The sequence below is a fragment of the Carettochelys insculpta genome, chromosome 3 (genome assembly GCF_033958435.1).
Source record: "Carettochelys insculpta isolate YL-2023 chromosome 3, ASM3395843v1, whole genome shotgun sequence".
Lineage (NCBI taxonomy): Eukaryota > Metazoa > Chordata > Testudines > Carettochelyidae > Carettochelys > Carettochelys insculpta.
The window spans coordinates 114,532,980-114,554,752 of NC_134139.1; the positions used below are offsets into that span (position 1 = coordinate 114,532,980).

General features: G+C 44.6%; 1 protein-coding gene across 1 annotated transcript in view; it reads right to left on the reverse strand.

Annotated features, from left to right (window-relative positions):
• Positions 1–487: 487 nt before the first annotated feature.
• The window catches only part of CLVS2 (clavesin 2), a 75,777-nt gene continuing 54,491 nt past the window's right edge, over positions 488–21,773 (reverse strand). Inside the window, exons 3-5 of the mRNA XM_074990648.1 lie at positions 8,710–8,820; positions 6,663–6,883; positions 488–2,770 (exon numbers count right to left, since the gene is read on the reverse strand). Coding sequence (XP_074846749.1) covers positions 2,683–2,770; positions 6,663–6,883; positions 8,710–8,820 — 420 coding nt within the window. The 3' untranslated portion in view covers positions 488–2,682. The remainder of the gene's footprint in view (positions 2,771–6,662; positions 6,884–8,709; positions 8,821–21,773) is intronic.

Here is a 21,773-nt window from a genome sequence, read left to right on the forward strand (position 1 = left end):
ACCATCCTACAGTCCTCGAGTGCCTGGTACGTACAGCACACATCCAAATATGGCATCTTTATAAGCCCTTGAGGTGTAAGTTGGCTATATAGCAGGTATAACACTGATCGGCTACGTCTACACTAGCCCCAAACTTCGAAATGGCCACGCAAATGGCCATTTCAAAGTTTACTAATGAAGCGCTGAAATGCATATTCAGCGCTTCGTTAGCATGAGGGCGGCCACGGCACTTTGAAATTGACGCGCCTCGCTACCGCGTGGCTCATCCAGACAGGGCTCCTTTTCGAAAGGACCCCACCTACTTCAAAGTTCCCTTATTCCCATCAGCTCATGGAAATAAGGGGACTTCGAAGTAGGCGGGGTCCTTTCGAAAAGGAGCCCCGTCGGGACGAGACGTGCGGCGGCGAGGCGCGTCAATTTCGAAGTGCCGTGGCCGCCCGCATGCTGATGAAGCGCTGAATATGCATTTCAGCACTTCATTCACAAACTTCGAAATGGCCATTTGCATGGCCATTTCAAAGTTTGGGACTAGTGTAGACATGGCCATCATGATAGAAAAAGTAATAGCACAGAATTCATAACTTAGTTTCAAAGTCTTTTAAAGCATCACAGTCAAAAGATATGTTTATTTCTACCATTGGAAAGGAGAATTACTATAAAATCTTGGAGGGGTGGATTTCAAAGGCATGAGTATCTACAGTTCCTACAGACTTCTGTTAGAACTGCCAGGGCTCAACAGCTTTGAAATTCAGGCCCTGTATATTGTTCCTTTCATAACTATATTCTCAGGGCATAGTTTGTTGCAGAAATACAATGATTTGTTTTTGAAATATAATCACATGTTGAGGCACTAAATATAGACATCTACCGCTCAGCTGTCTTACTGATCCATCAATGAGAAAGTACTAAAGATATATCTCTGCTTTGCTTTTGCTGGTCAGGTGACTTATGGTGGTTACTAGGTAAAAAGAGAAAGTGCCACTTTGAATGAGGCAGAACCCCATCTGACAACACCAACATTGCTGTAACCTTATGTATAACTTAATTCTGAAAAGTATAGCTCTCCTGCTGGGTTTCTTACTTGAAATTGTACATTAATGCTTCTCTCTATAGCCACCATTGGAAATGATAGCTTACCTATAAACAGTATATTTGTGTTTTACATAAGAAAAGTTATCACTGACAAAGTGGAGATCTCCCTTGGATCACAGATGCCTAAATATGTCATTTTTAAGGGAACCCAAGGTCCTTCCCAGCTATTAGGGATCAAATAAAAATATGTAACTTATTCTAATATGTCCCTAAAGTACCTCTATTTTTCAACAGTATTGTCTTGGCTTTCCTGTGTTTTCCCATCCTTGTCTGATTGCCATGTTAATCCAATGATGATGTCCAGGCAATTTCAGGGCCACATTCCTATCTTGATGCATATGCATGTGATCACAACAGATGTGATCATACAATCTCCAAATTTCAGCTGGCTCTATTCAGTCCATATTAAAACAAGTCACTCTTATGAGGTAAGAGTATTTCTGCAATATGGCACATGTTTAGTCCAAACAATTACACCACAAACAAAACAAAAATGTCTTTAATGTCTACACTGAGTACCTTGATTATGCCTCATTTGTATTAATCCCTGCTTGAAGTGGGATGCTGTACATAAGATTCTACTATGTTAATGATCACGCTGTCTCAATATACAATCTATATCTCTAAGTACATTGAATAGGTATGTTCTATTTTATAAACCCTTGATTAAATATACTTGTCTAACAATGCCACTTGATATGTTTGTTTGGTAAAAATATATAAGTATTCAGCCACCCATTGCACAGGATTTCATAATTAACCCTGAGCTTGCTGCTGCAGTTCAAAATTATAGTTATCACATTGTTTTGAGATGAGTATTTTTTCACTCCAAGAGGAGAAGGTTTTGGAAAAATCCTTGAAGTGAACGTGATATATGTAATATATAACTCCAATATGGCACACCCTGTAAAGCCCAGTTTAGGTGAATGAGCCAAGCAACTTCCACACCCCAAACTTCACTTGTAAACTTAACAAAAGAAAAGCTCACAAATCCACACACCCATACAACAAGGCAGGAGAGGAATTTGTTCCTTGCTCTTCTGTTACTTCTTTCCCCCCACACTGTATGACTTATCCCAAGTCACTACCCGAAACCACAAGTTTACTGGTAAAATAAATTCATATATATTGTAACCAGTGTGGTTTTTCATGTCTCCAAGTTCTTATATTCTCTTTATCTTTGAATGCTGTGTGAGTATGAGAGGGACAAAATGACAGCTGCAAGATGGCTTCCTGCAGAAAAGACAAAACCTAATCAATGACATTTTTGTTTCTCTGTGTGTATGTGTGTTCTATTTTACAGTGCATTTGAATAGTCACTTCTCCATATTACTTGCCTAGCATAACTTACAAATTCAAAGTGGAAGATTATATTATATTTACAAACAAGTTGGCACTTACAGAATAATTTTTTTTTAATCCAAGACACCCATATTTCAAGCAGACTAGCATAACCTGCTGCCTGATTACATTATGCTACATTAACATGAATAAATAGAATTCCAGCTGGTACATGGCCTTTCCACTGGTTTGCTTGTTGCTGAAAAGCAGTACCTTCCACCCCAATTCACATTTAATGCTCAGGAACTGTTAGTCCAGGGAAAGCAGAGGCTGCATGTTTTCCTCCTCATTTTTATCCAGGCGTTTCTGCACCGCAGGATCCACGACTGACTGAGATCTGCAAAGTGCAAAAGAAAACATGTTTTTCTTCTTGTGGAAGCCAAACAAGAGTGAGGCTCAGGGGTTGTTGTTGTAGTTGTTGTTTTAAGGGCTCAAAAATAAGGGTATGGGCTGCAAAGCTATCTTATCACAGCAAGTGATCAGAAATACCCTGATGGAAAAAATGCAGGAAAGACCATGGTGCTGGTTTGCTGACACAGCAGTACAGAACAGAGGGACCTTCTTCTGCTCACAGAAGTGTCAAGGCAGGGGTATAGGGCATATGCTCATATGCAAGGTAGGAAGAAGAAAGAGAAAAGTGGTGTAGTCAAAATAGCTCACAGGCAAATGGGAAATACAAAAATGTTTGACTACACTATATGCCAGAGATCTTTCCATGCTTACATTAATGTTACTTTCAGCACTAATAATAAAATATTGCTCTTGTTCCCAAGTATGTGCTGGAACTTGGGATTTTTCCCCACATTCATGACGAAAATGTAAAAAGCTGATGTGCTTCAGTGCAAGGCTAATTTCTCTGATACATTTAACTCTTCCTCTGCTGGTGGTTAAAAATAAATCTCTGACATAGGAGGCATTGCCCATTGCATTTCTAAGGAACCATGCTGAATTTCAGCATGACAACAGATCTGACATGCTTACAATCAGGAAGAGAATATAGAGATGATAGTCACTTGTCCCTAGTTTCTTGCTGTGCAGTTTAAGGGCTCATGGGTGCCCTGACTCTCATAGCCTTGCAAGGGTGTCCAGTCCCTCCATCCTGCTCCACCCAAACACCTGCACACCCCATATTTCCCACATCAAGCAAGTAAGTCAGATGGGAACAGAGTAGGCTGGACCAACAATCTATAACTTGCATCCCTTTCGGCCTGGCCCTGAAATGTGTTAGGTCCTAAGGGCCTCAGACAACAAGGAAGGCATCACAACTGTCACCAAATAATTATAAATGAGAGAGAGGCTGACAGTAGTATAGTTATATATGCACAGACCTCAGCCAAGCCACATATGGGCATGGAGAGAGCCTTGTATCCCCTACCTCTCCCCAAAAAAGATAAAACTGGGGTAAGATTTCAAAAGGAAAGACCCTTATGCTCTAGTAAAACCTAATATCTCCCCTTAACACCCTGATTAATGAAGTTAGTTTTAAAAATCTGTTGCTGCCTTTGTTATAATCATCTCTCACTGTTTCCTGCTTCTACAAAGCACTTCTCCCTCACTCTCTTCCCCCACACATTGTGGGACCTCAGGGATTAATCAAGTTAACAACAACAGAACTTTGGCACTTCTATAATATTGTCTCCCTTAGAGGGAAGGTATTTTTAATATTTTGAAAAAAGAAAGTCTTCTCTCCCTACTTCCTAACTGAAATAGGTCAGTACTGTTAACCCACATTTTAGAGATCGTGAATTGAAGCACTCCAAAGCTGGCTTGCAAAGGATCCTTAGTACTAGTGAAAATCTGGCAGAGGAAGTTTAGCTGAGACTATAACTCAGATTTCTGAGTACCAGACCTCCAGCAACAGATCAGCTTTCTTTTCAGATTTGGTTCACCCAATCCCAGGGAACTTGAATGAGCTCTGAGGCATTTCTGAAGTCACATTATGGCTATGGTTACACTAGCAAGTTTTGCTGACAAAACCCATTTTGCTGACAAAACCGGTGGAACATCACACACAAAATGTGTTGTGTCAACAGTTTGTCACCACAACTCAGCACTTCCACCAGCAGAGTTCTGCCTCTCAGCCATGAGGCATAATGCTGCTGTTGACAGGTTCTGTCAAAAAAAAGCTGTGTGGATGCTCTGGGGGGGCCTTCTCATGACAGACAGGGCATCCAGAACAATGGGCAACCCTGTCTGCTGTGCTTCCAAGTGCCAGTTTTGTCAAGAGAGTGGCCAGGCAGTCCAATCGCTCTGTTGACAGAGTGAAGTGCTCTTCCAATTGGCTTTTGTGTGTGGGTGCACTCTGTAGACAGAAGTGTTGTTGGGAAATCTCTTCCAACAATGACTTGGAAGCATGGTAGTATAACCATAGCCATGGGCTTTAAATAAGGCACAGGGAAGCAAGCTGAAAGGCAGAATAACAACATTCTTGGCAGGATTTTAGTTCACAAAGTTTATCTTATGAAGGCAATAATTACTGAGATACCGAAAGGAGTTAGACAAGAAAATAGTCACTCTGAGACATAGAAAAGCCAGGAAATTCAGACTAGGCTGTCACTCCACTCTTGGTTTGATCTCTTCTTGCAACAGACATCAGAATGGAGTTCATACTGCTGCATATTGTACTAAATGCAGTATGATATCAAAGGCAAAACAAATCAGTCCTGTGTACTGCTGGATACCATACCTAAGCAAAACAAGTAAGTAAAGGAGAGAGCATCAGAATTACAATTCTGCAGTTTACTTACTTCTGCCATTTTCTATCTGAGCCTCAATGCCATTTTAACACTTTGTATTAATACACCAAGCTCTGGGGCTTTCTGTCCAACATCCTAACTGCTTCTCTCTTTTTCAGAAGTTCCACTTACTGCTTTCTCGGTACAACAGTGGGGAAGGAAGACTTCAGTGTACACTCCAGACACACAGTGCAGAAAAATGAGAATCTGCACACAGAAGGCTGCATAACATTCAGTTAAGTTACATGCACACAGAATAACAAAAAGGGTTTGTTGTTATTGAATACCCTCTTCTGTTCTAATGCATCTACAACATTTACCCACATGGGAAGAATATTGTTCAATGACTGAAAATTAATTTGAGGGCTAAAAGTGAAGTGTAACTACACTGGAAGGGATTTTCAAGCTCTGAGTAAAATCAAGAGAAATAAACAAGCATTCTATATTACAGAAACAGAATGAGAAAGTCAATCAATTCACTGCTGTACTTTTCTAATCTAGGCTAGAGATTTGCCTCTGAGGATCTGCCCTTGGACCTCTGACTTTCTCCTCCTATACTCACCCCCACTCCCCACTCCGCTTAGGTGAGATCATTTGCTGTCATGGTGTTAAATACCATCTTTACAAAGGTCAGCCTTTCAGATCTCCATCTCCATCTCTCCTCTCACCCTCTGTCCAAAATTGCATAATTACCTGTGTTACAGAACTCCTCATAAGTCACATGCAAGATAAACATGTTAAAAACTGAATTTCTAATCTCCACCTGCCTAGGTCCTCCACCATCCTGTTTTTCCCCAACTTTGTTATCATCTCTGTCACTCAGGTTCAGGGTCATCTTTGACTGCTCACTATTCTTTTCTACTCCCATAAAACTTGCAAAGTGTGTGAGGAGTTATCACTTTGTCCAACATTTAAATAACAAAAAGCTAACGTCCTCCCACTTTTCTTTATTTCTGCTGCTCTCATCCATCCCATTCCAATCTACGCAATGATCTGCAGCTGAAATGATCTTCCATGCTCAAACTCTGAAAACATTTGGCTCTGCGAGAATTGCTCTCCATCTTCCTTTCTTTCCAGATAGCCTCCTACTAATCACTGTCCATTCCTCATGCTACATAACTGCAAGATAACAAATTACACACAAAGAAATCTCTGCGTAGCAAGAGATTTGCCAGATTCTGTTCTCCCTCTCTCTTTCTCCCAATTACTCCCGATATGTTGGCTAACCTAATGTAAGCGACTTGGTGAGGGAAGTTCTTTTCTTGTCTGTGAAAAGCTATGTACACCTATTGCAGAAATTATAATAGATTCACAGTCCCACCGATTATTATTACTGTTATGAAAATCAGTTTTGCAGACATCTTTAAAATAGTTTCCCATGTTTTAAATTGTTTGGGGAAAATATCTGTGGCATCAAAAACAACTATATAAGGAACTATTGAAGTGTTAACACCACAATAGTACCAGGATGCCTCAAAAGGTGATTTAACGTACCTCTTCATGGATTTGGGAGAGAGATCCTTCTCTAATTCTTTTGCAGGAGTGCCGTAGGAGTCCACATTGTATTCACTGTCATCATCATACTCATGGTCTAGCAGAGTTCTCGCCCATGTGCCCATGTCATAGGGTGGCAGCATCCCCCCAAACTCAGAAGGCAGGATCTCAGGGTGAATTAGCTGATGCAGACTGTTGAGATTATTACCATGCAGAAATATCTGTACGTATGAGGACAAAACCAAAAAAGTCACACAAATCAACACAGACCAAAATAATATCATTACTGTAACTGGTAATAAATATTTATACTCGGGGCCTATTGGACTAGGTGATGTACATTGAATGGCACATTGAATCCCTGTCTTGAGATCACTTTAAGCATATGAACAGTTCCACTTAAGGAATTTGCAATATCAAGTGCCTAAGAAGATAAGCATACAAAGAAGAGAAGACACAATCCAACATGTATATTTTAAGTTGTACAATTCTGTAAGAAAAGAATATTGACTGTTACCAACTAGCCTTTAAACATTCACTGAGTTATATCAGAACCAAAAGGAATTAGGACACAGATTCTCAGCCCTTCTTTATGCAGGTAACCCCTAACCATGGATCTCAAACTTCCTATGGCACTTCCACAAGCACTTCTACAACCTGGCCCACAGGAATCTGTGTTCATACCCTTCTCCCAAGCTCCACCCTCTCCTCCTCATAGCAACCCTCCTCTCAAGCCCTCTTCCTGAAGGATGCAGACTTGGGATTACCAGAGGGCCTGGCATGATCCTCCCCAAGTTCCCCCAAACCCCCAATTTGTGACCTACGCCCAGTTTATTTTGGATGACCCCCCTGAAACATGCGGGGGACCATGGACCCCTGACTGACAACTAGTTCCCTCAAACATCTAACCCAGAAGATGCAGATGAAGGTTTATAAAAACACATAAAAAACAAACAAAAAACCTCACATATCCAAAACACAGACTGGGGGTCGTATGAAAATTCAACTGCCCGGATATTTGTTGAGAAAATAATAGAGGGTCCCACAATTATTCACAAGTTCTCAGAACACCCTGGAAACAGCTTCTTTTGCAAAAGGGTGAAAAAAAATGATGAGCAGAACACTAGTCTAGATTTGATTCTGACAAAAAGGGATGAACTGAGAATCTGAGGGCAGCTTTGGTGACAGTGATCATGAAATGAGTTGTTCATGTTTCTGGCTAAACACGTGTTAAGATTCACTTAGCCAAGTACTGAAGTCAGCAAGGGCTGACCAAACACATGCTAGAATAGTTAAGGAGCTGGCTGAAGAGATCTCTGAGCCATCTGTGAGACCCTGTGGAGGATGAGAGTGATCCCAGAAGGTATGGTGAATTGGGATGACTGCCCAGACCCTACACTTGGGGTCCCATGCTCCATGGCTAGAGCAAGCACCATCAGCCACTCTACCACAATCCCCTCCTCTCCGTAATGCTTCCTGCTCACCTGCAAGCCCCACCAGTAAGCACCCCCCTTCACCATCCCAGCGTCTTCCCCTTGGTGAAGATCAGCTGTTTTGCAGAACCAGGAGCTACCAGAGGTGGCGGCGGGGAAGGAAAGAGGACTGAAGGTGTGGCATACTTGGAGGGAAGTGCATGGAAGTGGGTAGGGTGGGGCAGGAAGACCTGGTACCGCTGATCAATGCAGTTGCATCAGAGAAGAATATGGCACTATATTTAAAAAAAAAACTGAAGTAATTTTTAAAACATGATGTGCTCATTTCTCATGAAAAAGCACTGTTTAAAACATTTACCTGCGTATCACTCAGTCCAGTGGGACTCACATGCTTAAAATATAACAAGTTTAAGAGCTTTGCAGAGCTGAAGTTGTACAAGATAAATCCATGTATTTTTTGTGGCAGGGGACACATCCTTCATAACAGAAATCTTTGAAAGTCATATTGAAAGATATGACAAGTACTAATGAGATTTTCAGCATGTCTATTTTCAACACACTATGATACATCTGCAGGCTCTAATTGTTTAATAATACAAAAACAAACAGAATACCCTTTTTCGCGTTTTCTCCTTTAAAAAGGGCCGTATAACTGTGTAGAGGGCATGGATATACCATGGTTGATTGACAAAGTGAATTCCTCCAAATCGAGCCGGGAAACTGTCCTATAAAACATAAAAACCAAACATAATTCATGAGTAAAGTAGATTCTTAAGAGAAGGCATATGGTGCGCCAGCTCAATTTTGTCATGCTGAGAGCCATTCATTTGCTTCCTTCACTTTGAAGAACTCTTTTTCAAAATGGTGTTGACTCAGTGATGGTCCAACATTCCATTCCAAAGTAGTAGCACTTCGAGGCACACAACTTCCTGACAGAATGATTACAAAAGGCTTCACAGAACTCAGATGACCTCCTTATGTCCCCTCCAGCTCTACATTCCCATGATTCTAAGAACAGCATTCTACTAAGGAGGGGATTTTCGACCTCTAGGTATACTTTTCACATTTAGGATCTGGCCATAAGCCACCTTTGCAACATGCTTTCCCCTGACTGTCTCCATTTATTTCCTTCACCTCTAATCTTAATGTTAGTGTGCCACATTCCTATCTCTGCTAGTACTGCTGAGGGACATTAGAAATGATCCCATCTTAGAAATGTCACATGAACCTTAAGCTACAAGTTAAAATATATGCAATATTGTTTACATTTTTCAAAATTAAAATCCATTAAATATTATCATATAATATTTACGAGCCTTGTTCTCATCACATATTCAGAGGGTGTGAGCTGAAGTTCACGAAGCAAGCTTCTGTGCTGAGCCAACCATTTCTTTCTAAACTGGTTTTGGCTGTTTCACCAGATACCTCTACTAAAGAAACACAAGAAGGTGCAGAATTCATTTGTATGGCTATTTTCATGCAGTAATTTCATTCATGGGGACAAAAACTGCAATATTTTATTATCAAGTGTGCATTTTATTTAATTGTATTTAAGTTAATATAGCAGGCAACAGACATGCTTCCTTTTACGGCCAGAAAGAAAGCATGAAGGGACAAGCGATTTCACTATCCCAGTTCTGGAATACTGGCTCCAAATTAATTGTGTCCATATATGTGCATATGCCCAGCTAACAGGATAGTCTGCTGCCTTCTGATGGCGAGGCTAGACCCCTGGCACAGGTGCAAGACAACAAGAGGTTTAAATATGCAATAATTTATAAGTACCTCCTGTTTTCAATTACCAATGTTATATACAGTAACATCGCAGGATAAGTTCCACACTCTTCTTTACACTGGATGATATTTAGGTACACTAACAATTTGTATAATGGCTTTCAGCTGCATCCTTACTCTATGGCATTACTTCCTCGTTTATTTGCCTTGTGCAGAAATACCCATGTTATCCAGGAGTTCTTAGATCCCTAGAGGGAAAAGCCAGTTAAGCTCTGAGAAACTTTCTTAGTCCTAAAATGACTTTTGGTCCCTGAGACTAAATGTAGCAAGCTTCCCTCACGACTGGAAACCCTGCTGAAGGCACTGTATAGCCTTACTCCAATCTCTACAGAGGATATCCTCACTCCAATCTCATCCATACAAAAGCAAAAAGTACTCACTATTTACTTTCTGAAAATCAGGCAGCTCAAGCTGGGCATCCAAAACTTGAGGTACCCAAAATCACAAGTCACTTTTAAAAAGCCTCTAAATTTTTGAAAACGCTTTGAAGAAATCATCAATAGATCTAGGGTATGTTCACTTAGTGAACAACAACCACCATAACTTACCTAATGACTTTTATTGTATCAGTGTTACTCCATACATATCCAGAGAGATAACCGTGCTAATCTATATACTATGAAAACAAAAATGCAGTCCAGTAGCACTTTGAAGACTAACAAAATAATTCATTAGGTGATGAGCTTTCGTGGGACAGACCCACTTCTTCAAATCATAGCCATACCAGAACAGAGGCAATATTTAAGGTACAGAGAACCAAAAATAGTAATCAAGGTTGACAAATCAGAAAAATATTATCAAGGTGAGCAAATCAGAGATCAGAGGGTCAGAAGGGAGGGGGGAGTCAAGAATCAGATAAAGCATAGTATGTAAAAGAGGCCCTATAATAAGCTAGAAAATTGTCATGCACCACTTCTGACCCTCTGCTCTCTGATTTCCTCACCTTGATAATATTTTTCTGATTTGTCAACCTTGATTACTATTTTTGGTTCTCTGTGCCTTAAATATTGAGTCTGTTCTGGTATGGCTATGGTCTGAAGAAGCGAGTCTGTCCCACGAAAGCTCATCACCTAATAAATTATTTTGTTAGTCTTTAACGTGCTACTGGACTGCTCTTTTGTTTTCATACATATCCAGTGCATTCAACATAGCCAGACTCAAGAGGAGGTGAAGGAGGTAATGTCATTGCTATAAGAGGCACCTTCTCCAGATGCTCCTTTTATTATTTGAAGAGAATATGGTGATTTCACATTTTCCTGAAGGATCAGAACACGAGCCATTTTGAGCTGTGTTGCACTATAAATATCTTTCACAATTTTGCACTGATCTAAAGCATGTGCATAGATACTTTTTCATTATGGATCTCCTTCTCATCTTATTATCTGGGCATTTTCTAAGCAATAAACCAGAAATACTTCACATGCCTCACAGTGTGCATGGGGAGAAAAACTTAAAAGAAATAGCTATTCATGCTCTCAAGTCCTGTCTGGCTAGTTTGCTTTTTCCATATCTCAAGAGTCCTGGTCATCCTGGGTGGTGACAGATGTCACAGAAGTGGGGACAGGCAATCAAAATCACCAATGCTGCCCTGGAATCAGGCACTTAACTCTGGTGCTAAGCCCAAGGTGTTCAAAAGAGCCATTGTACTGGGTCCTGTCATTGGGGTGGCCAGGACACCATCGATAACTACGATTTCTCTGCTCTATGATTCCAAGACCAGTGCCACAATCTTGAGAGGTACCAGCTGTGAAACAACACGAATGACTCTGCCTTTGACCAAACCCCAACAGTGCTGTGGAGTGATACCAAGGTGATGAGGAATGGTGCCACATCCTGGTGATCTTGACCTGTTGTTAGACAGGTGGTGCCACCAATGGTGCGGCTGATGGTGCCACAAACATTGCAAGAAGTGCAGCAGCCAGGGACTGTGCCATCATAGCAGCTAAGTCATGCATGGCCTTGGAAGTGTCTCATGTGGAGGGTAGGTCCATGTCCTCCTCCAAAACTTCCAAAAATGGAGAGTCCACTGACACCAGGCTTGATGCATCTCCCCTCAAGGCTGGACCCGACACCGAGCCAACTCTGGGGTGGCACAACATGGGATGCACCATGCTGGTGTCCCATCTGCTCTTCTGCCCCATTCTGCCTTTTTCTTCTTGTGCAGCACAAGGGATTGTGATCTGTGCTGCCTGGATGAGCCAGCCTTTCACAGAGTGGGAGGTGTCTCTGACCAAGGCCAGTGCCCTGTGCACCATGGCTGCTGGTGCCAGCTCCAGTTGAGGATGGAGATCAAACTCCATTGAAAGGAGCCTGAAGCTTATGGCAAGAGTCCCTCTCTTTGGTTCTGGGCTTGAAGCCTCTGCAAGTGTTACACTTTTCTTACAAAAGTCCCTCTCTTAGGCATTTTGGACAATCAGTGTGTGGATCCCCTCTGGGCACAGGCTTACCACACCTGTCCCATAGTTTGAAACCTGGGGCCGCAGGATGCCCCAGTTACAGGGAAAATCAGTGGGGATGGAGGGGAACTATCCAATGTAAACATAATAACTAACATAATAACAATTAACAACTCGTATAGGAAAAAACTGATCACTGGCAGTAAGAAGAACTGAACAGGCAGCAGATTGGCAGGGACCTGTACACACCACTATGAAGGTGCTACTCTAGGGGGCTCTAGAGCTGACCCAACAGATACTTGTAGGGTAAAATCTTTCAATGATCGTGCATATGGCATGTGCCCACCTCCTGGAATACACATGAGCAATCACTCAAAGAACTAACTTTTTCACCAGGGATGCATCAGACAGATGGCTATCCTACAGATCAGCAGGTAATAGCCCCTTCCAAATCGATGATCCCTGTGTTTATCTATACTAAGTCTCAGGTACAGTCGCAGCTGCAAGTTTTCCTAGAGACATACTGCATGGTAGCAAAGTAGTCTGTAACCCAAAGAAAACCCATGTCAAAAACTGACAAGAGACACATATCTAGGAAGGAGTCACAAAGCAAGCTTTGCACTTGAATAGAGAAGTGATTAGCCAGCTGATGGAGCATAACTGAATGGTTAATAAGAGTATACTTAATCACTTCCTTTATGTGCACACAGGCAACTAATTACATTTGTTCGTGTGGGTTTTTTGATTAATCACTGAGAAAGATTATTGGTTGTGTGGAACAGTGCAAGATAAGTACATATCTGATAATCAGCTCTAAATACAGTCATTCCACACATGGAGAGTAGTACAGCTAATTAGTATTGTTCACAGCCCTAATGACCCAAGCCTTACAAAATGCTGGGTAATAGTGCGTGGTCAGATAGAAAGTGGAGTCCCTTATATTTATATGTAAGGTTGCCTGTGAGAGAAGAAGTCAGTTTAGCAGACACTAAGGTCAACAAGAGAGTTAATGGGAATGGTCCCAAACAAAATACCTTATTTTACAGCATCTTCAAGTCTAAACCCAAGGAACCCTAATTTACTCACAGAACAGTGGTCTCCCTGCCCTCCTTACATAAATTGTACGGTCTGTTTTTACTTGATCTTATCCAGAAACCTGCTGCTTTCAAATTCTAGTCCATGGCATTTGCCAGAGAAGTCAGATTTCTGCTCTCTAGGTGCACAGGCAGTGTTCTAGTCCTGTATTCACTTGTGTTACAATTTTCTGTTCTCTGTATATGGACAGGAACAAAGAGAAGAAACAGAGGCTGCTACCCATAACTGCATGGGTCCACTGACAAAGAGCTGGGATCATTATACTTCCACTTTCCGTAGACATAAGCATCCTCTTCGGACGTTCTCAGTTGACTGCACCCCTCCAGTGTTTGGGATTGCTGATATTTGTTTATTTAATTCTTATTCAGCTTAAATTGTCTCAACACCATCAAACTGTCCACACAGCAAGTCTGCTACCTCTTGCTCCAACTGCTACTCTAATTCTCCATCTACCCTTTCCTGCATCACCGCTACTTGTTACCTCTTTACAGCTTGTTTTTGGGTCTATCTACACCCTGGGTGAGCAAACTTTTTATGTCAGGTCCTGCTTTTTGTCCCTGCAATTAGCAAGGCCCCCACCAACCCGTCTAATGTAATCCAGACTGATAGAAATTTCGGCTATGTTCCTATGAAAAAGTCTCTTTTTGGCACGTGTAAGAAAATAAGTATGAAGAATGTAAAAACTTACTAATCCATACATAAATGTGAATACATATACATGAAAACAGTAACATATTTCAACATTTTTAATGAGATGAACGAACCTGACACATAGCAGGCAATTGTGCTGGACCCCACCCTTATGAAAGTTCACATCTCCCTGAGGTGACAGTTTGTTCACCCCGGTGTACAACAGCTGCTTATAGATGTGCTTCTTTAATGCTGTGACATAGACACACCCGACACTGATGGGAGGGGTTTTGCCATCACTGTAGGTAATCCAACATAAAAAGGGTTTTTCCAAAGCCTGAATTCTGAATTCCTTGAATGCCACCCAGCTTTGGGATGCACAGAGAAGTACCTGACGGGTTCAGCTTTTACTTCAATGAGTCTATTCATGTGCTTATTCAGTTAAGCATGTGTGAAAGTGCTAGAGTGAATCAGAGCCCTAGCATCTGCAGGACACAAACTAGACAAGCCCTATGCAAGGTAAAAGCCAAAACAGGGACAACTGAATCCTAACAAAACACAAGCCCAAAGATACTACATTATATTATTCAAAGCTTAACTGTCAGGTCTGGTCTACACCGGGGATCAAAGTCAATCCCAGATATGCAATTCTAGCCGCAGCATTAGCACAGCTAAAATTGATGTATGAGGATTGACTTTGTACCCTGGTATAGATCAGGGCTCTTCAGGCTCGCACCAATGCTCCTTACTTCAAGCAGCAGCGAGGAGTACCCAGGTCGATGGCTGAGCCCAGAGAGATCGATTTTGCCACCTCTTCACTGATGCAACAAAATAGAACTCCAGCAGATTAATCGCAGTGTGCGGAATCCAGAGCAAGTATAAACATAGCCTCAGTGCTTCATTTGATAGTTCTTTCTGGGGCCAATAAATTCTGATCTTCTATAACTATTCAGAAGAATTACAACCTGTTTTGGGGAGAACGAAGGAGGGAAAGGAGTCCATACAGTTTTAAGCGGTGTCTAACAGCACACTACAATGTCATCCTTTTGCAGTATTTGTATATATTCTATACCTTTGTACTGGAATCCTGATAAGGACACTAGAATGTTTCTACCTGCTATAAGGCATAGAATTCCCACACTTCATACTTAAGATGTTAACCAGAGAACTAAAAAAAAAAATAGGGGTATGACTGAAAAATTATGACTGGGCCAAAATGTTAACACCCTGCCATGGAATTTTTTGCCTGTAGTAGAAAATTTGAACTATAAACTGTGAGCCACCAGTGCCCACATTAGTGATGGATGAACCTTAGACCTACTACCAAACACAAACATTCATTTAAAGATATCCAAACAACAAGGTATTCCAAACAGATTGCAGAGAAATGCATGCTACCTATTATTAGATATTTGTAGCGTCCCTGGATATTTGCACCAAAGTCTTGATCCCATATACACTTATGTTACATCTACACTAGCCGGCTACTTCGAAGTAGCCAGCACAACGTCGAAATAGCACCCGTTGCATCTACACGTGCCGGGTGCTATTTCGACGTTGAAATCCATGTTAAGCGGCGAGACGTCGAAATCGCTATTCCCATCAGAAGATGGGAATAGCACCCTACTTCGACGTTGAACGTCGAAGTAGGGTGTGTGTAGACGATCTGCGTCCCGCTACTTCAAAATAGCGGAGTCCTCCATGGCGGCAATCAGCTGAGGGGTTGAGACGCTCTGTCCAGCCCCTGCGGGGCTCTATGGTCTCTGCACTCAGCGGCTCTTAAAGCCGCAGGGACCCAGAAACCCTGTAGCAGGAAGCTGGCAGCATGCACGCAGCAGCCCTGCCACGTGGTGTCCCTGCACTGCCAGAGGGACATCATGGCAGCCAGCCAGACTCACGAGCGCCCCCAGAGCTCCCCCTCTGGGCCATCCCAGGGCTCCCAGGCCTCCAGCCGGCGGGGTAGGAAGTGGGGCCCCTCCTGGACAGACCCTGAGCTCTGAGACCTGCTGCGGCTCTGGGGGGAGGAGGAGGTGCTGCATGTCATGGGGTGCAAGCGGTGGAACGCGGAGGCGTTCACCCAGCTGGCCGAGGGCCTGGCTGCCCGGGGTCACCCTGCCCGCACTCCTGACCATGTCAGGAGCAAGGTCAAGGAGTTGTGGCAGGGTTACGCCCAGGCCCGGGACTCGGCCAGCCGGTCTGGGGCTGCCCCTACCACTTGCCCCTATTACCGGGAGCTCAGGGCTATCCTGGGCCCCCGGGTCACCTCCTCCCCCCCAGCCACCCTTGACACCACGGCCGACGAGCCCCAGCCAGCCTCAGAGATAGGGTCAGGACCGGAGGCCAGCCCTGCCCCCCCACGCCTACAGCGGGGACCCTCCAACCCAGCCAGGGAGTGGTCCAGTGAGGAGGGGGAGCTGGTGCTGGACGTGCCGTCCTGCAGCTCCAGCTGGGTGTCTGCCTCATGGGCATCTCCAGAGCCTGGCAGTGCACCATCAGGTAGGTACCCCACAGGGCACAGACCCCCTGAGCATGGGGCAGGGGCACCACTTGACCAGGGGCCCCCCACATCCCCACAACATCCCAGCCTGACATGGCCCGGGCAATCCACAGCACAGGGATGGTGCCACAGCCACCAGTGCCCAGCAGCACCTCCACCCATGGACAGTGCCGTGCCCCACCCCCGGTGGGAGGGGAGGACAACTGGAGGGGGACACCCACAGAATCACTGCACTTACCAATGGGGGATGGATGGGGCAGCAACACAGGCCCTTGGGGGGATGGGGGTGGGCCACGGGTCAAGGCTGGGTACTCACGGCCTCCCTTCCTCCTTTCCCCCTATTTCTGCAGCCGCACCATCCGTCGTCCCCGACAGCCCTCCCAGACCACCGGAGCACCAGCTGTCGGGGACACCGCCTGCCCCAGTTCGGGTCCACTCCCGGGGACGACACCGCAGCACCGCCACCACCTACGACCCGGAGGTGGCTGCCGCCCTCCAGCGCCAGGCGGACCTCATGGAGCGGAGGCTCCAATTCGAGGAGCGGGAGGCCGCCTGGCGCTGGGAGGCCTGGCACGAGTTCATGGCCACTTTTAACCGGGTGGCTGATACCCTTGAGGAGCTGGTGGCCCATCTGCCTCCCCCCGATGTCCTCCGTCCTGCCCTCCCTGCTGCCCCACCCGCTGATGTCCCGCCCGCTGTCGTCCTGCCCACTGCCCCACCCACCAGCTCCTCAGAGCAGGAGCCACCCAGGGCCATGGACCCACCTTGGACATACCTCTCTGTGCTCCCGGCCCCCAGCCAGCCTCGCTGGGGACCCCAGCTGAGAGGGGACCGGCAAGCCAGACGCGGCGGGGGTCGCGCCCTTCCACCCGCGCCCCAGAATGATGGGCCGATGGATAGCCTGCCCACATCTCCCCCCTGTAAATAGTTGTCCCCACCCTTGTACATAGTTATTTATAGTTGAACCCCCCGTTATAGTTTGTAGAGATGTCCCCACTTGTACATAGTTATTATTTTCATTAACCTGTTCTTTTTGCTAATATTATTGTTTATTTGCCAAAAAGAGGTGACATTTTTGTTTTTCTTGTAAATAATGACAGCTTTATTTTTCCCAAAACCTGTGTCCCGTGTGCTTTTGGTGAGGGTGAGGTGTGCGTGCTGGGGCAAGGTGCAGGGATGGCCGGGAGGGGGGCGTCGCTCACTAGGCCCCCGGTCAAAGTACTCCCTTAGGGCCTCCCGGACCCGGACCCCGTCCTGGTGGGCCTGGTGGCTCAGGGAGGCAGCTGGCTGGGGGTAGGCTGTTGCAGCCTCCTGTGCCCAGCCCTGCACAAAGGCCTCCCCCTTGCTTTCCACCAGGCTGTGGAGTGTGCAGCAGGCACCCGCAACCTGGGGGATGTTTGGGAGGCCCAGGTCTAGGCGTGCCAGGAGGCAACGCCAGTGGCCTTGCAGGCGCCCGAAGGCTCGATCGACCACTTGTCAGGCATGGTTGAGGCGGGCGTTGTAGCACTCCTGGCTGTCAGAGAGGTGGCCTGTATAGGGCCGCATAAGCCAGGGCTGGACGGGGTATGCCACATCCGCCACAAGGCAGAGGGATACGGTGGTGGTATCCCCCAGAGGGATCTCCCTCTGGGGGATGTAGGTCCCCGCTTGCAGTTGGCGGCATAGTCCCGTATTCCGGAAAACGCGGGCGTCATGGGTAGAGCTGGGCCAGCCCACATAGATGTCCTGGAAGCAGCCTCGGCTGTCGACCATGGCCTGCAGGACCACAAAGTGGTAGCCCTTCCTGTTGACATAGCGGCCACCACTGTGATCTGAGGCACGGATGGGGATGTGGGTCCCATCAAGGGCTCCGAAGCAGTTGGGGAATCCCACGGTGGCAAATCCCTCAACGGCCGCGTCCAGGTCCCCAACTCGGACGACCCTCTTCAGCAGCAGGGCATTGGGTGCATGCACCACCTGTGGGGAGGGAACATGGGTGCCTGTGAGGGTTTCCAGAGTGTGACCCCCTCACCCAGGCCCCCCTCACCCAGGCCTTGCTCCTGAGGCCCCCCTCACCCAAGCCCTGCTCACCCAGGCCCCGCTCCCCAGCAGGAAGTTCAGTCCCAGGCCTCCTTACCTCCATCAGGACAGCCCCAACTGTGGCCTTTCCCACTCCAAACTGCTGTCCCACGGAGCAGTATCTATCTGGAGTGGCCAGCTTCCAGACAGCTATTGCGACCCTCTTCTTGACGGGGAGGGCACGTCGCATGCAGGTGCCTGAGTGCAAGGGTGAGCTACTGGCAGAGCTCCATGAAGGTCTGCTGGCTCATGTGGAAGTTCCACAGCCACTGATCATCATTCCATTCCCCCATAACCAGGTGCTCCCACCACTCGGTGCTGGAGGGATAGCTCCAGAGTTGGCGGGGCACCCGGCGGGGGAGGACGAGGAGGGCCCGATGGTCGGGGGCGTCTCCTGTTGCTCCTGGGGAGGGCTCCCATTCCAGAAGCTGCAGGGCAGCTGCCCAGGCAGCATCTAGAAGGGCGCCTGCTCCGTGGGAGGCAGCTTGTAGGGCTTCCAGCTGCTGCTGGAGGTCCATGTCTGTGGGTTCGAGGTCTGCGAGGCTTGTCTCACCAACGCAGGGCTGTTCGTGCAGTGCAGGCCGAGTGTGTCTGGGAAGGGCCCTTTAAGGGAGCGGCTTGCAGCTGCCCCAGAAGGGCTAGTGTGCTCTGTGACCCAGTTCGTGGGCTTTCCTGGCCCCTTATTTCGAAATAGGGGGCTTGTGTGTGTGGACGCTCCGCGTTTCCCTCCGGGGTGGCTCTTTTCCATGTTCCCCAGTGCTACTTCGACGTTGAACGTCGACGTTTGCCAGCCCTGGAGGACATGTAGATGATAATCGTCAAAGTAGCCTATTTCGAAGTTCTTACTTCGAAATAGGCTACTTCAACGTTGTGTCCTAGTGTAGACATAGCCTTATACATCTAAAGCTATCCAGGGCTGAAGCAAAAATTATTGTAGAAGAAAAAGCCTTCATCTGGAAGATTTAGACAGTACTGATATGTGTTTTGGTTCCCTGAGCTCCTTTTCAGTTCAGACAGGTGGGTCAAAAACTGTAGAAATAATAAAAAGAAAAAAAAACTGATATTAAATAGGAAATCTCCTGTACAGACCTCTCAGGAAATCTAAATATCCTACAACATACTTCCTCAACAACTTCAAACTTCAAGAATATGATATGTTATTTTGCTTGAAGACATACTTTTTTATCTTATATTCTTAGTATCAGTTTTATGAAGAATCTTAGAGCATTTTCTCAACCAAATTTTTGAGAAGTTCAAAATATATTTTTGTTATGACAGTCAGTTATATGTGAGTTACCTACACGCAAATTAAAATTATTCTTGGCATTCTGACAAAGCAAGCTTTAATTATCTACAACTGTATATAGACACCTAGCTGAAGAGATCCTGATGAGGCAATTTGACTTTTAGCAGTCCTTTTCCTTTGTATCATTCATTATATCTTACAAGCCATACAGAAATGTTTCCATCAAACAAAATGAGAACAGCAAACAAATAGTATCTCTCCAATAAGAATATTGTTTTTTCACTGCATTATCTGTTTTAATGTTAAGTAATCTTCCATCTTTCACTTCAATATGCCACTTTTAAAAATTACAGATTTGTGATGTTCTGCTAAGGCCCACAGATTTTAAGCATTTGCATGATTAGGGTGAACAATCATACTTATAATGCACAATCAAGGCACATCCCACATATAAACTATTTTATACTGCCTTTGTCTTGAGCAAAAAAATCCTTAAATTAAGCTTCACAATAACTTACTCCAGGTTGTGAGTACAGCTTACTGAAGTTGTTTCAACAAAAATATTTTGGTAACATCAGAAATCCTCACTTACTTGACCTCTTGGGGTTACTTCCAGTCCTACATTTCTGTGATTCTTCACACAAAAAAGTTGACAAAATAAATGCACTTTTCTTGTCTTTTAAAAAAATTGATTAGCAATTGTTGGGAAATGCCTGCTTTCTCCCCACAGTTAGAAAAGCAAGGGGAAAAGTGAAGAAAAAGTAAAATGTTACTTTTAGAGAGATCACGAAGAAGGTGAGTTCCCCATTTCAACTTTCTCACAAATTTCAGATAATCAATGTGTTATTTTGAGAAAGGGAAGAATCCCATCACTATTTTTCATACCTTTGCAACTTGAAAAACAGTACTAAAGTTGAAAAGCTGTAAGAAAAATGGGAAAACACAAATTTCTTTCAGTTTTCCTATGGGAAAATCATTATTTACCAATAGGATACTTTCTAATGGGTAATTTCTTTTCTGAAAAAGCTCATGGGAACTGAAATCCATTTTCTACCCAGATCTAGTTGTGAATATCTTGCTTAAAATTACATGACAAGCATATATTATCGAACATTGCACTGTGCATAAATATAGCAAGGATATTTTCCTAGCACTTTGAAAAACAGTGTGAAATTACTGCTCATGAAAGGTGCCATTTTTGTACTGACTGCACTTCTTGCCTTTCCCCCACCACAGCCATTCCTGCAGCTGCGGCTGACAAGGTGCCGGTACTTAGTACTGGCAAGTACCAGCAAAAACCAACCACTGGGTACTATTAAAGACAAAAGTCTCTCTCTCCAAAAACATATTGAATAGACAGATGAAACATTATTCAGTTCTCTCTTATTGCACCACCTTTGTGTCTCAACTGCGATCAAAAGGCACTCTCTACTGAAGATGGAATACTTTTAGCTCCATGAACATGCAATCTTGGAGCTTTCTACCAGAGCTACTCAAGGGGGCAGGGGCAATTGTTATGATGGTTTTAGTGATTTGGACAGTTATCCAGCCCATTTCAGTCAAGAATATGAATGAAGTTCACCAAGCATGCACCAGATCCCACTTACCTTGTGCTGTGATTGTTGGTTATCTAGAGATGGAAAGCTCTATAGCCCACTAAAAAAAACACCAGTCTTGTTAGCCATCTAATTTCCACTTTATAGCAAGAAAGGAAGGAAGGAGTTCAAGATAATGACAAAATGAAGAGAATGAAATTGGGAGAGGAGAAACATGAGAAAGACACAACAGTGGGAAATGGAGAAGAAAATGGAAATTCACAATTAATATGGGGAAGAACACATATGATATTCTCCTACTTACGTGCAGGACACTATAAAATATTCAAGTCAGTGTAACATATCTGTTCCCATCAGATTGTTCCAAAAATTTCACACAGGGAGAAAAGAGAGATGAAAATGAAAA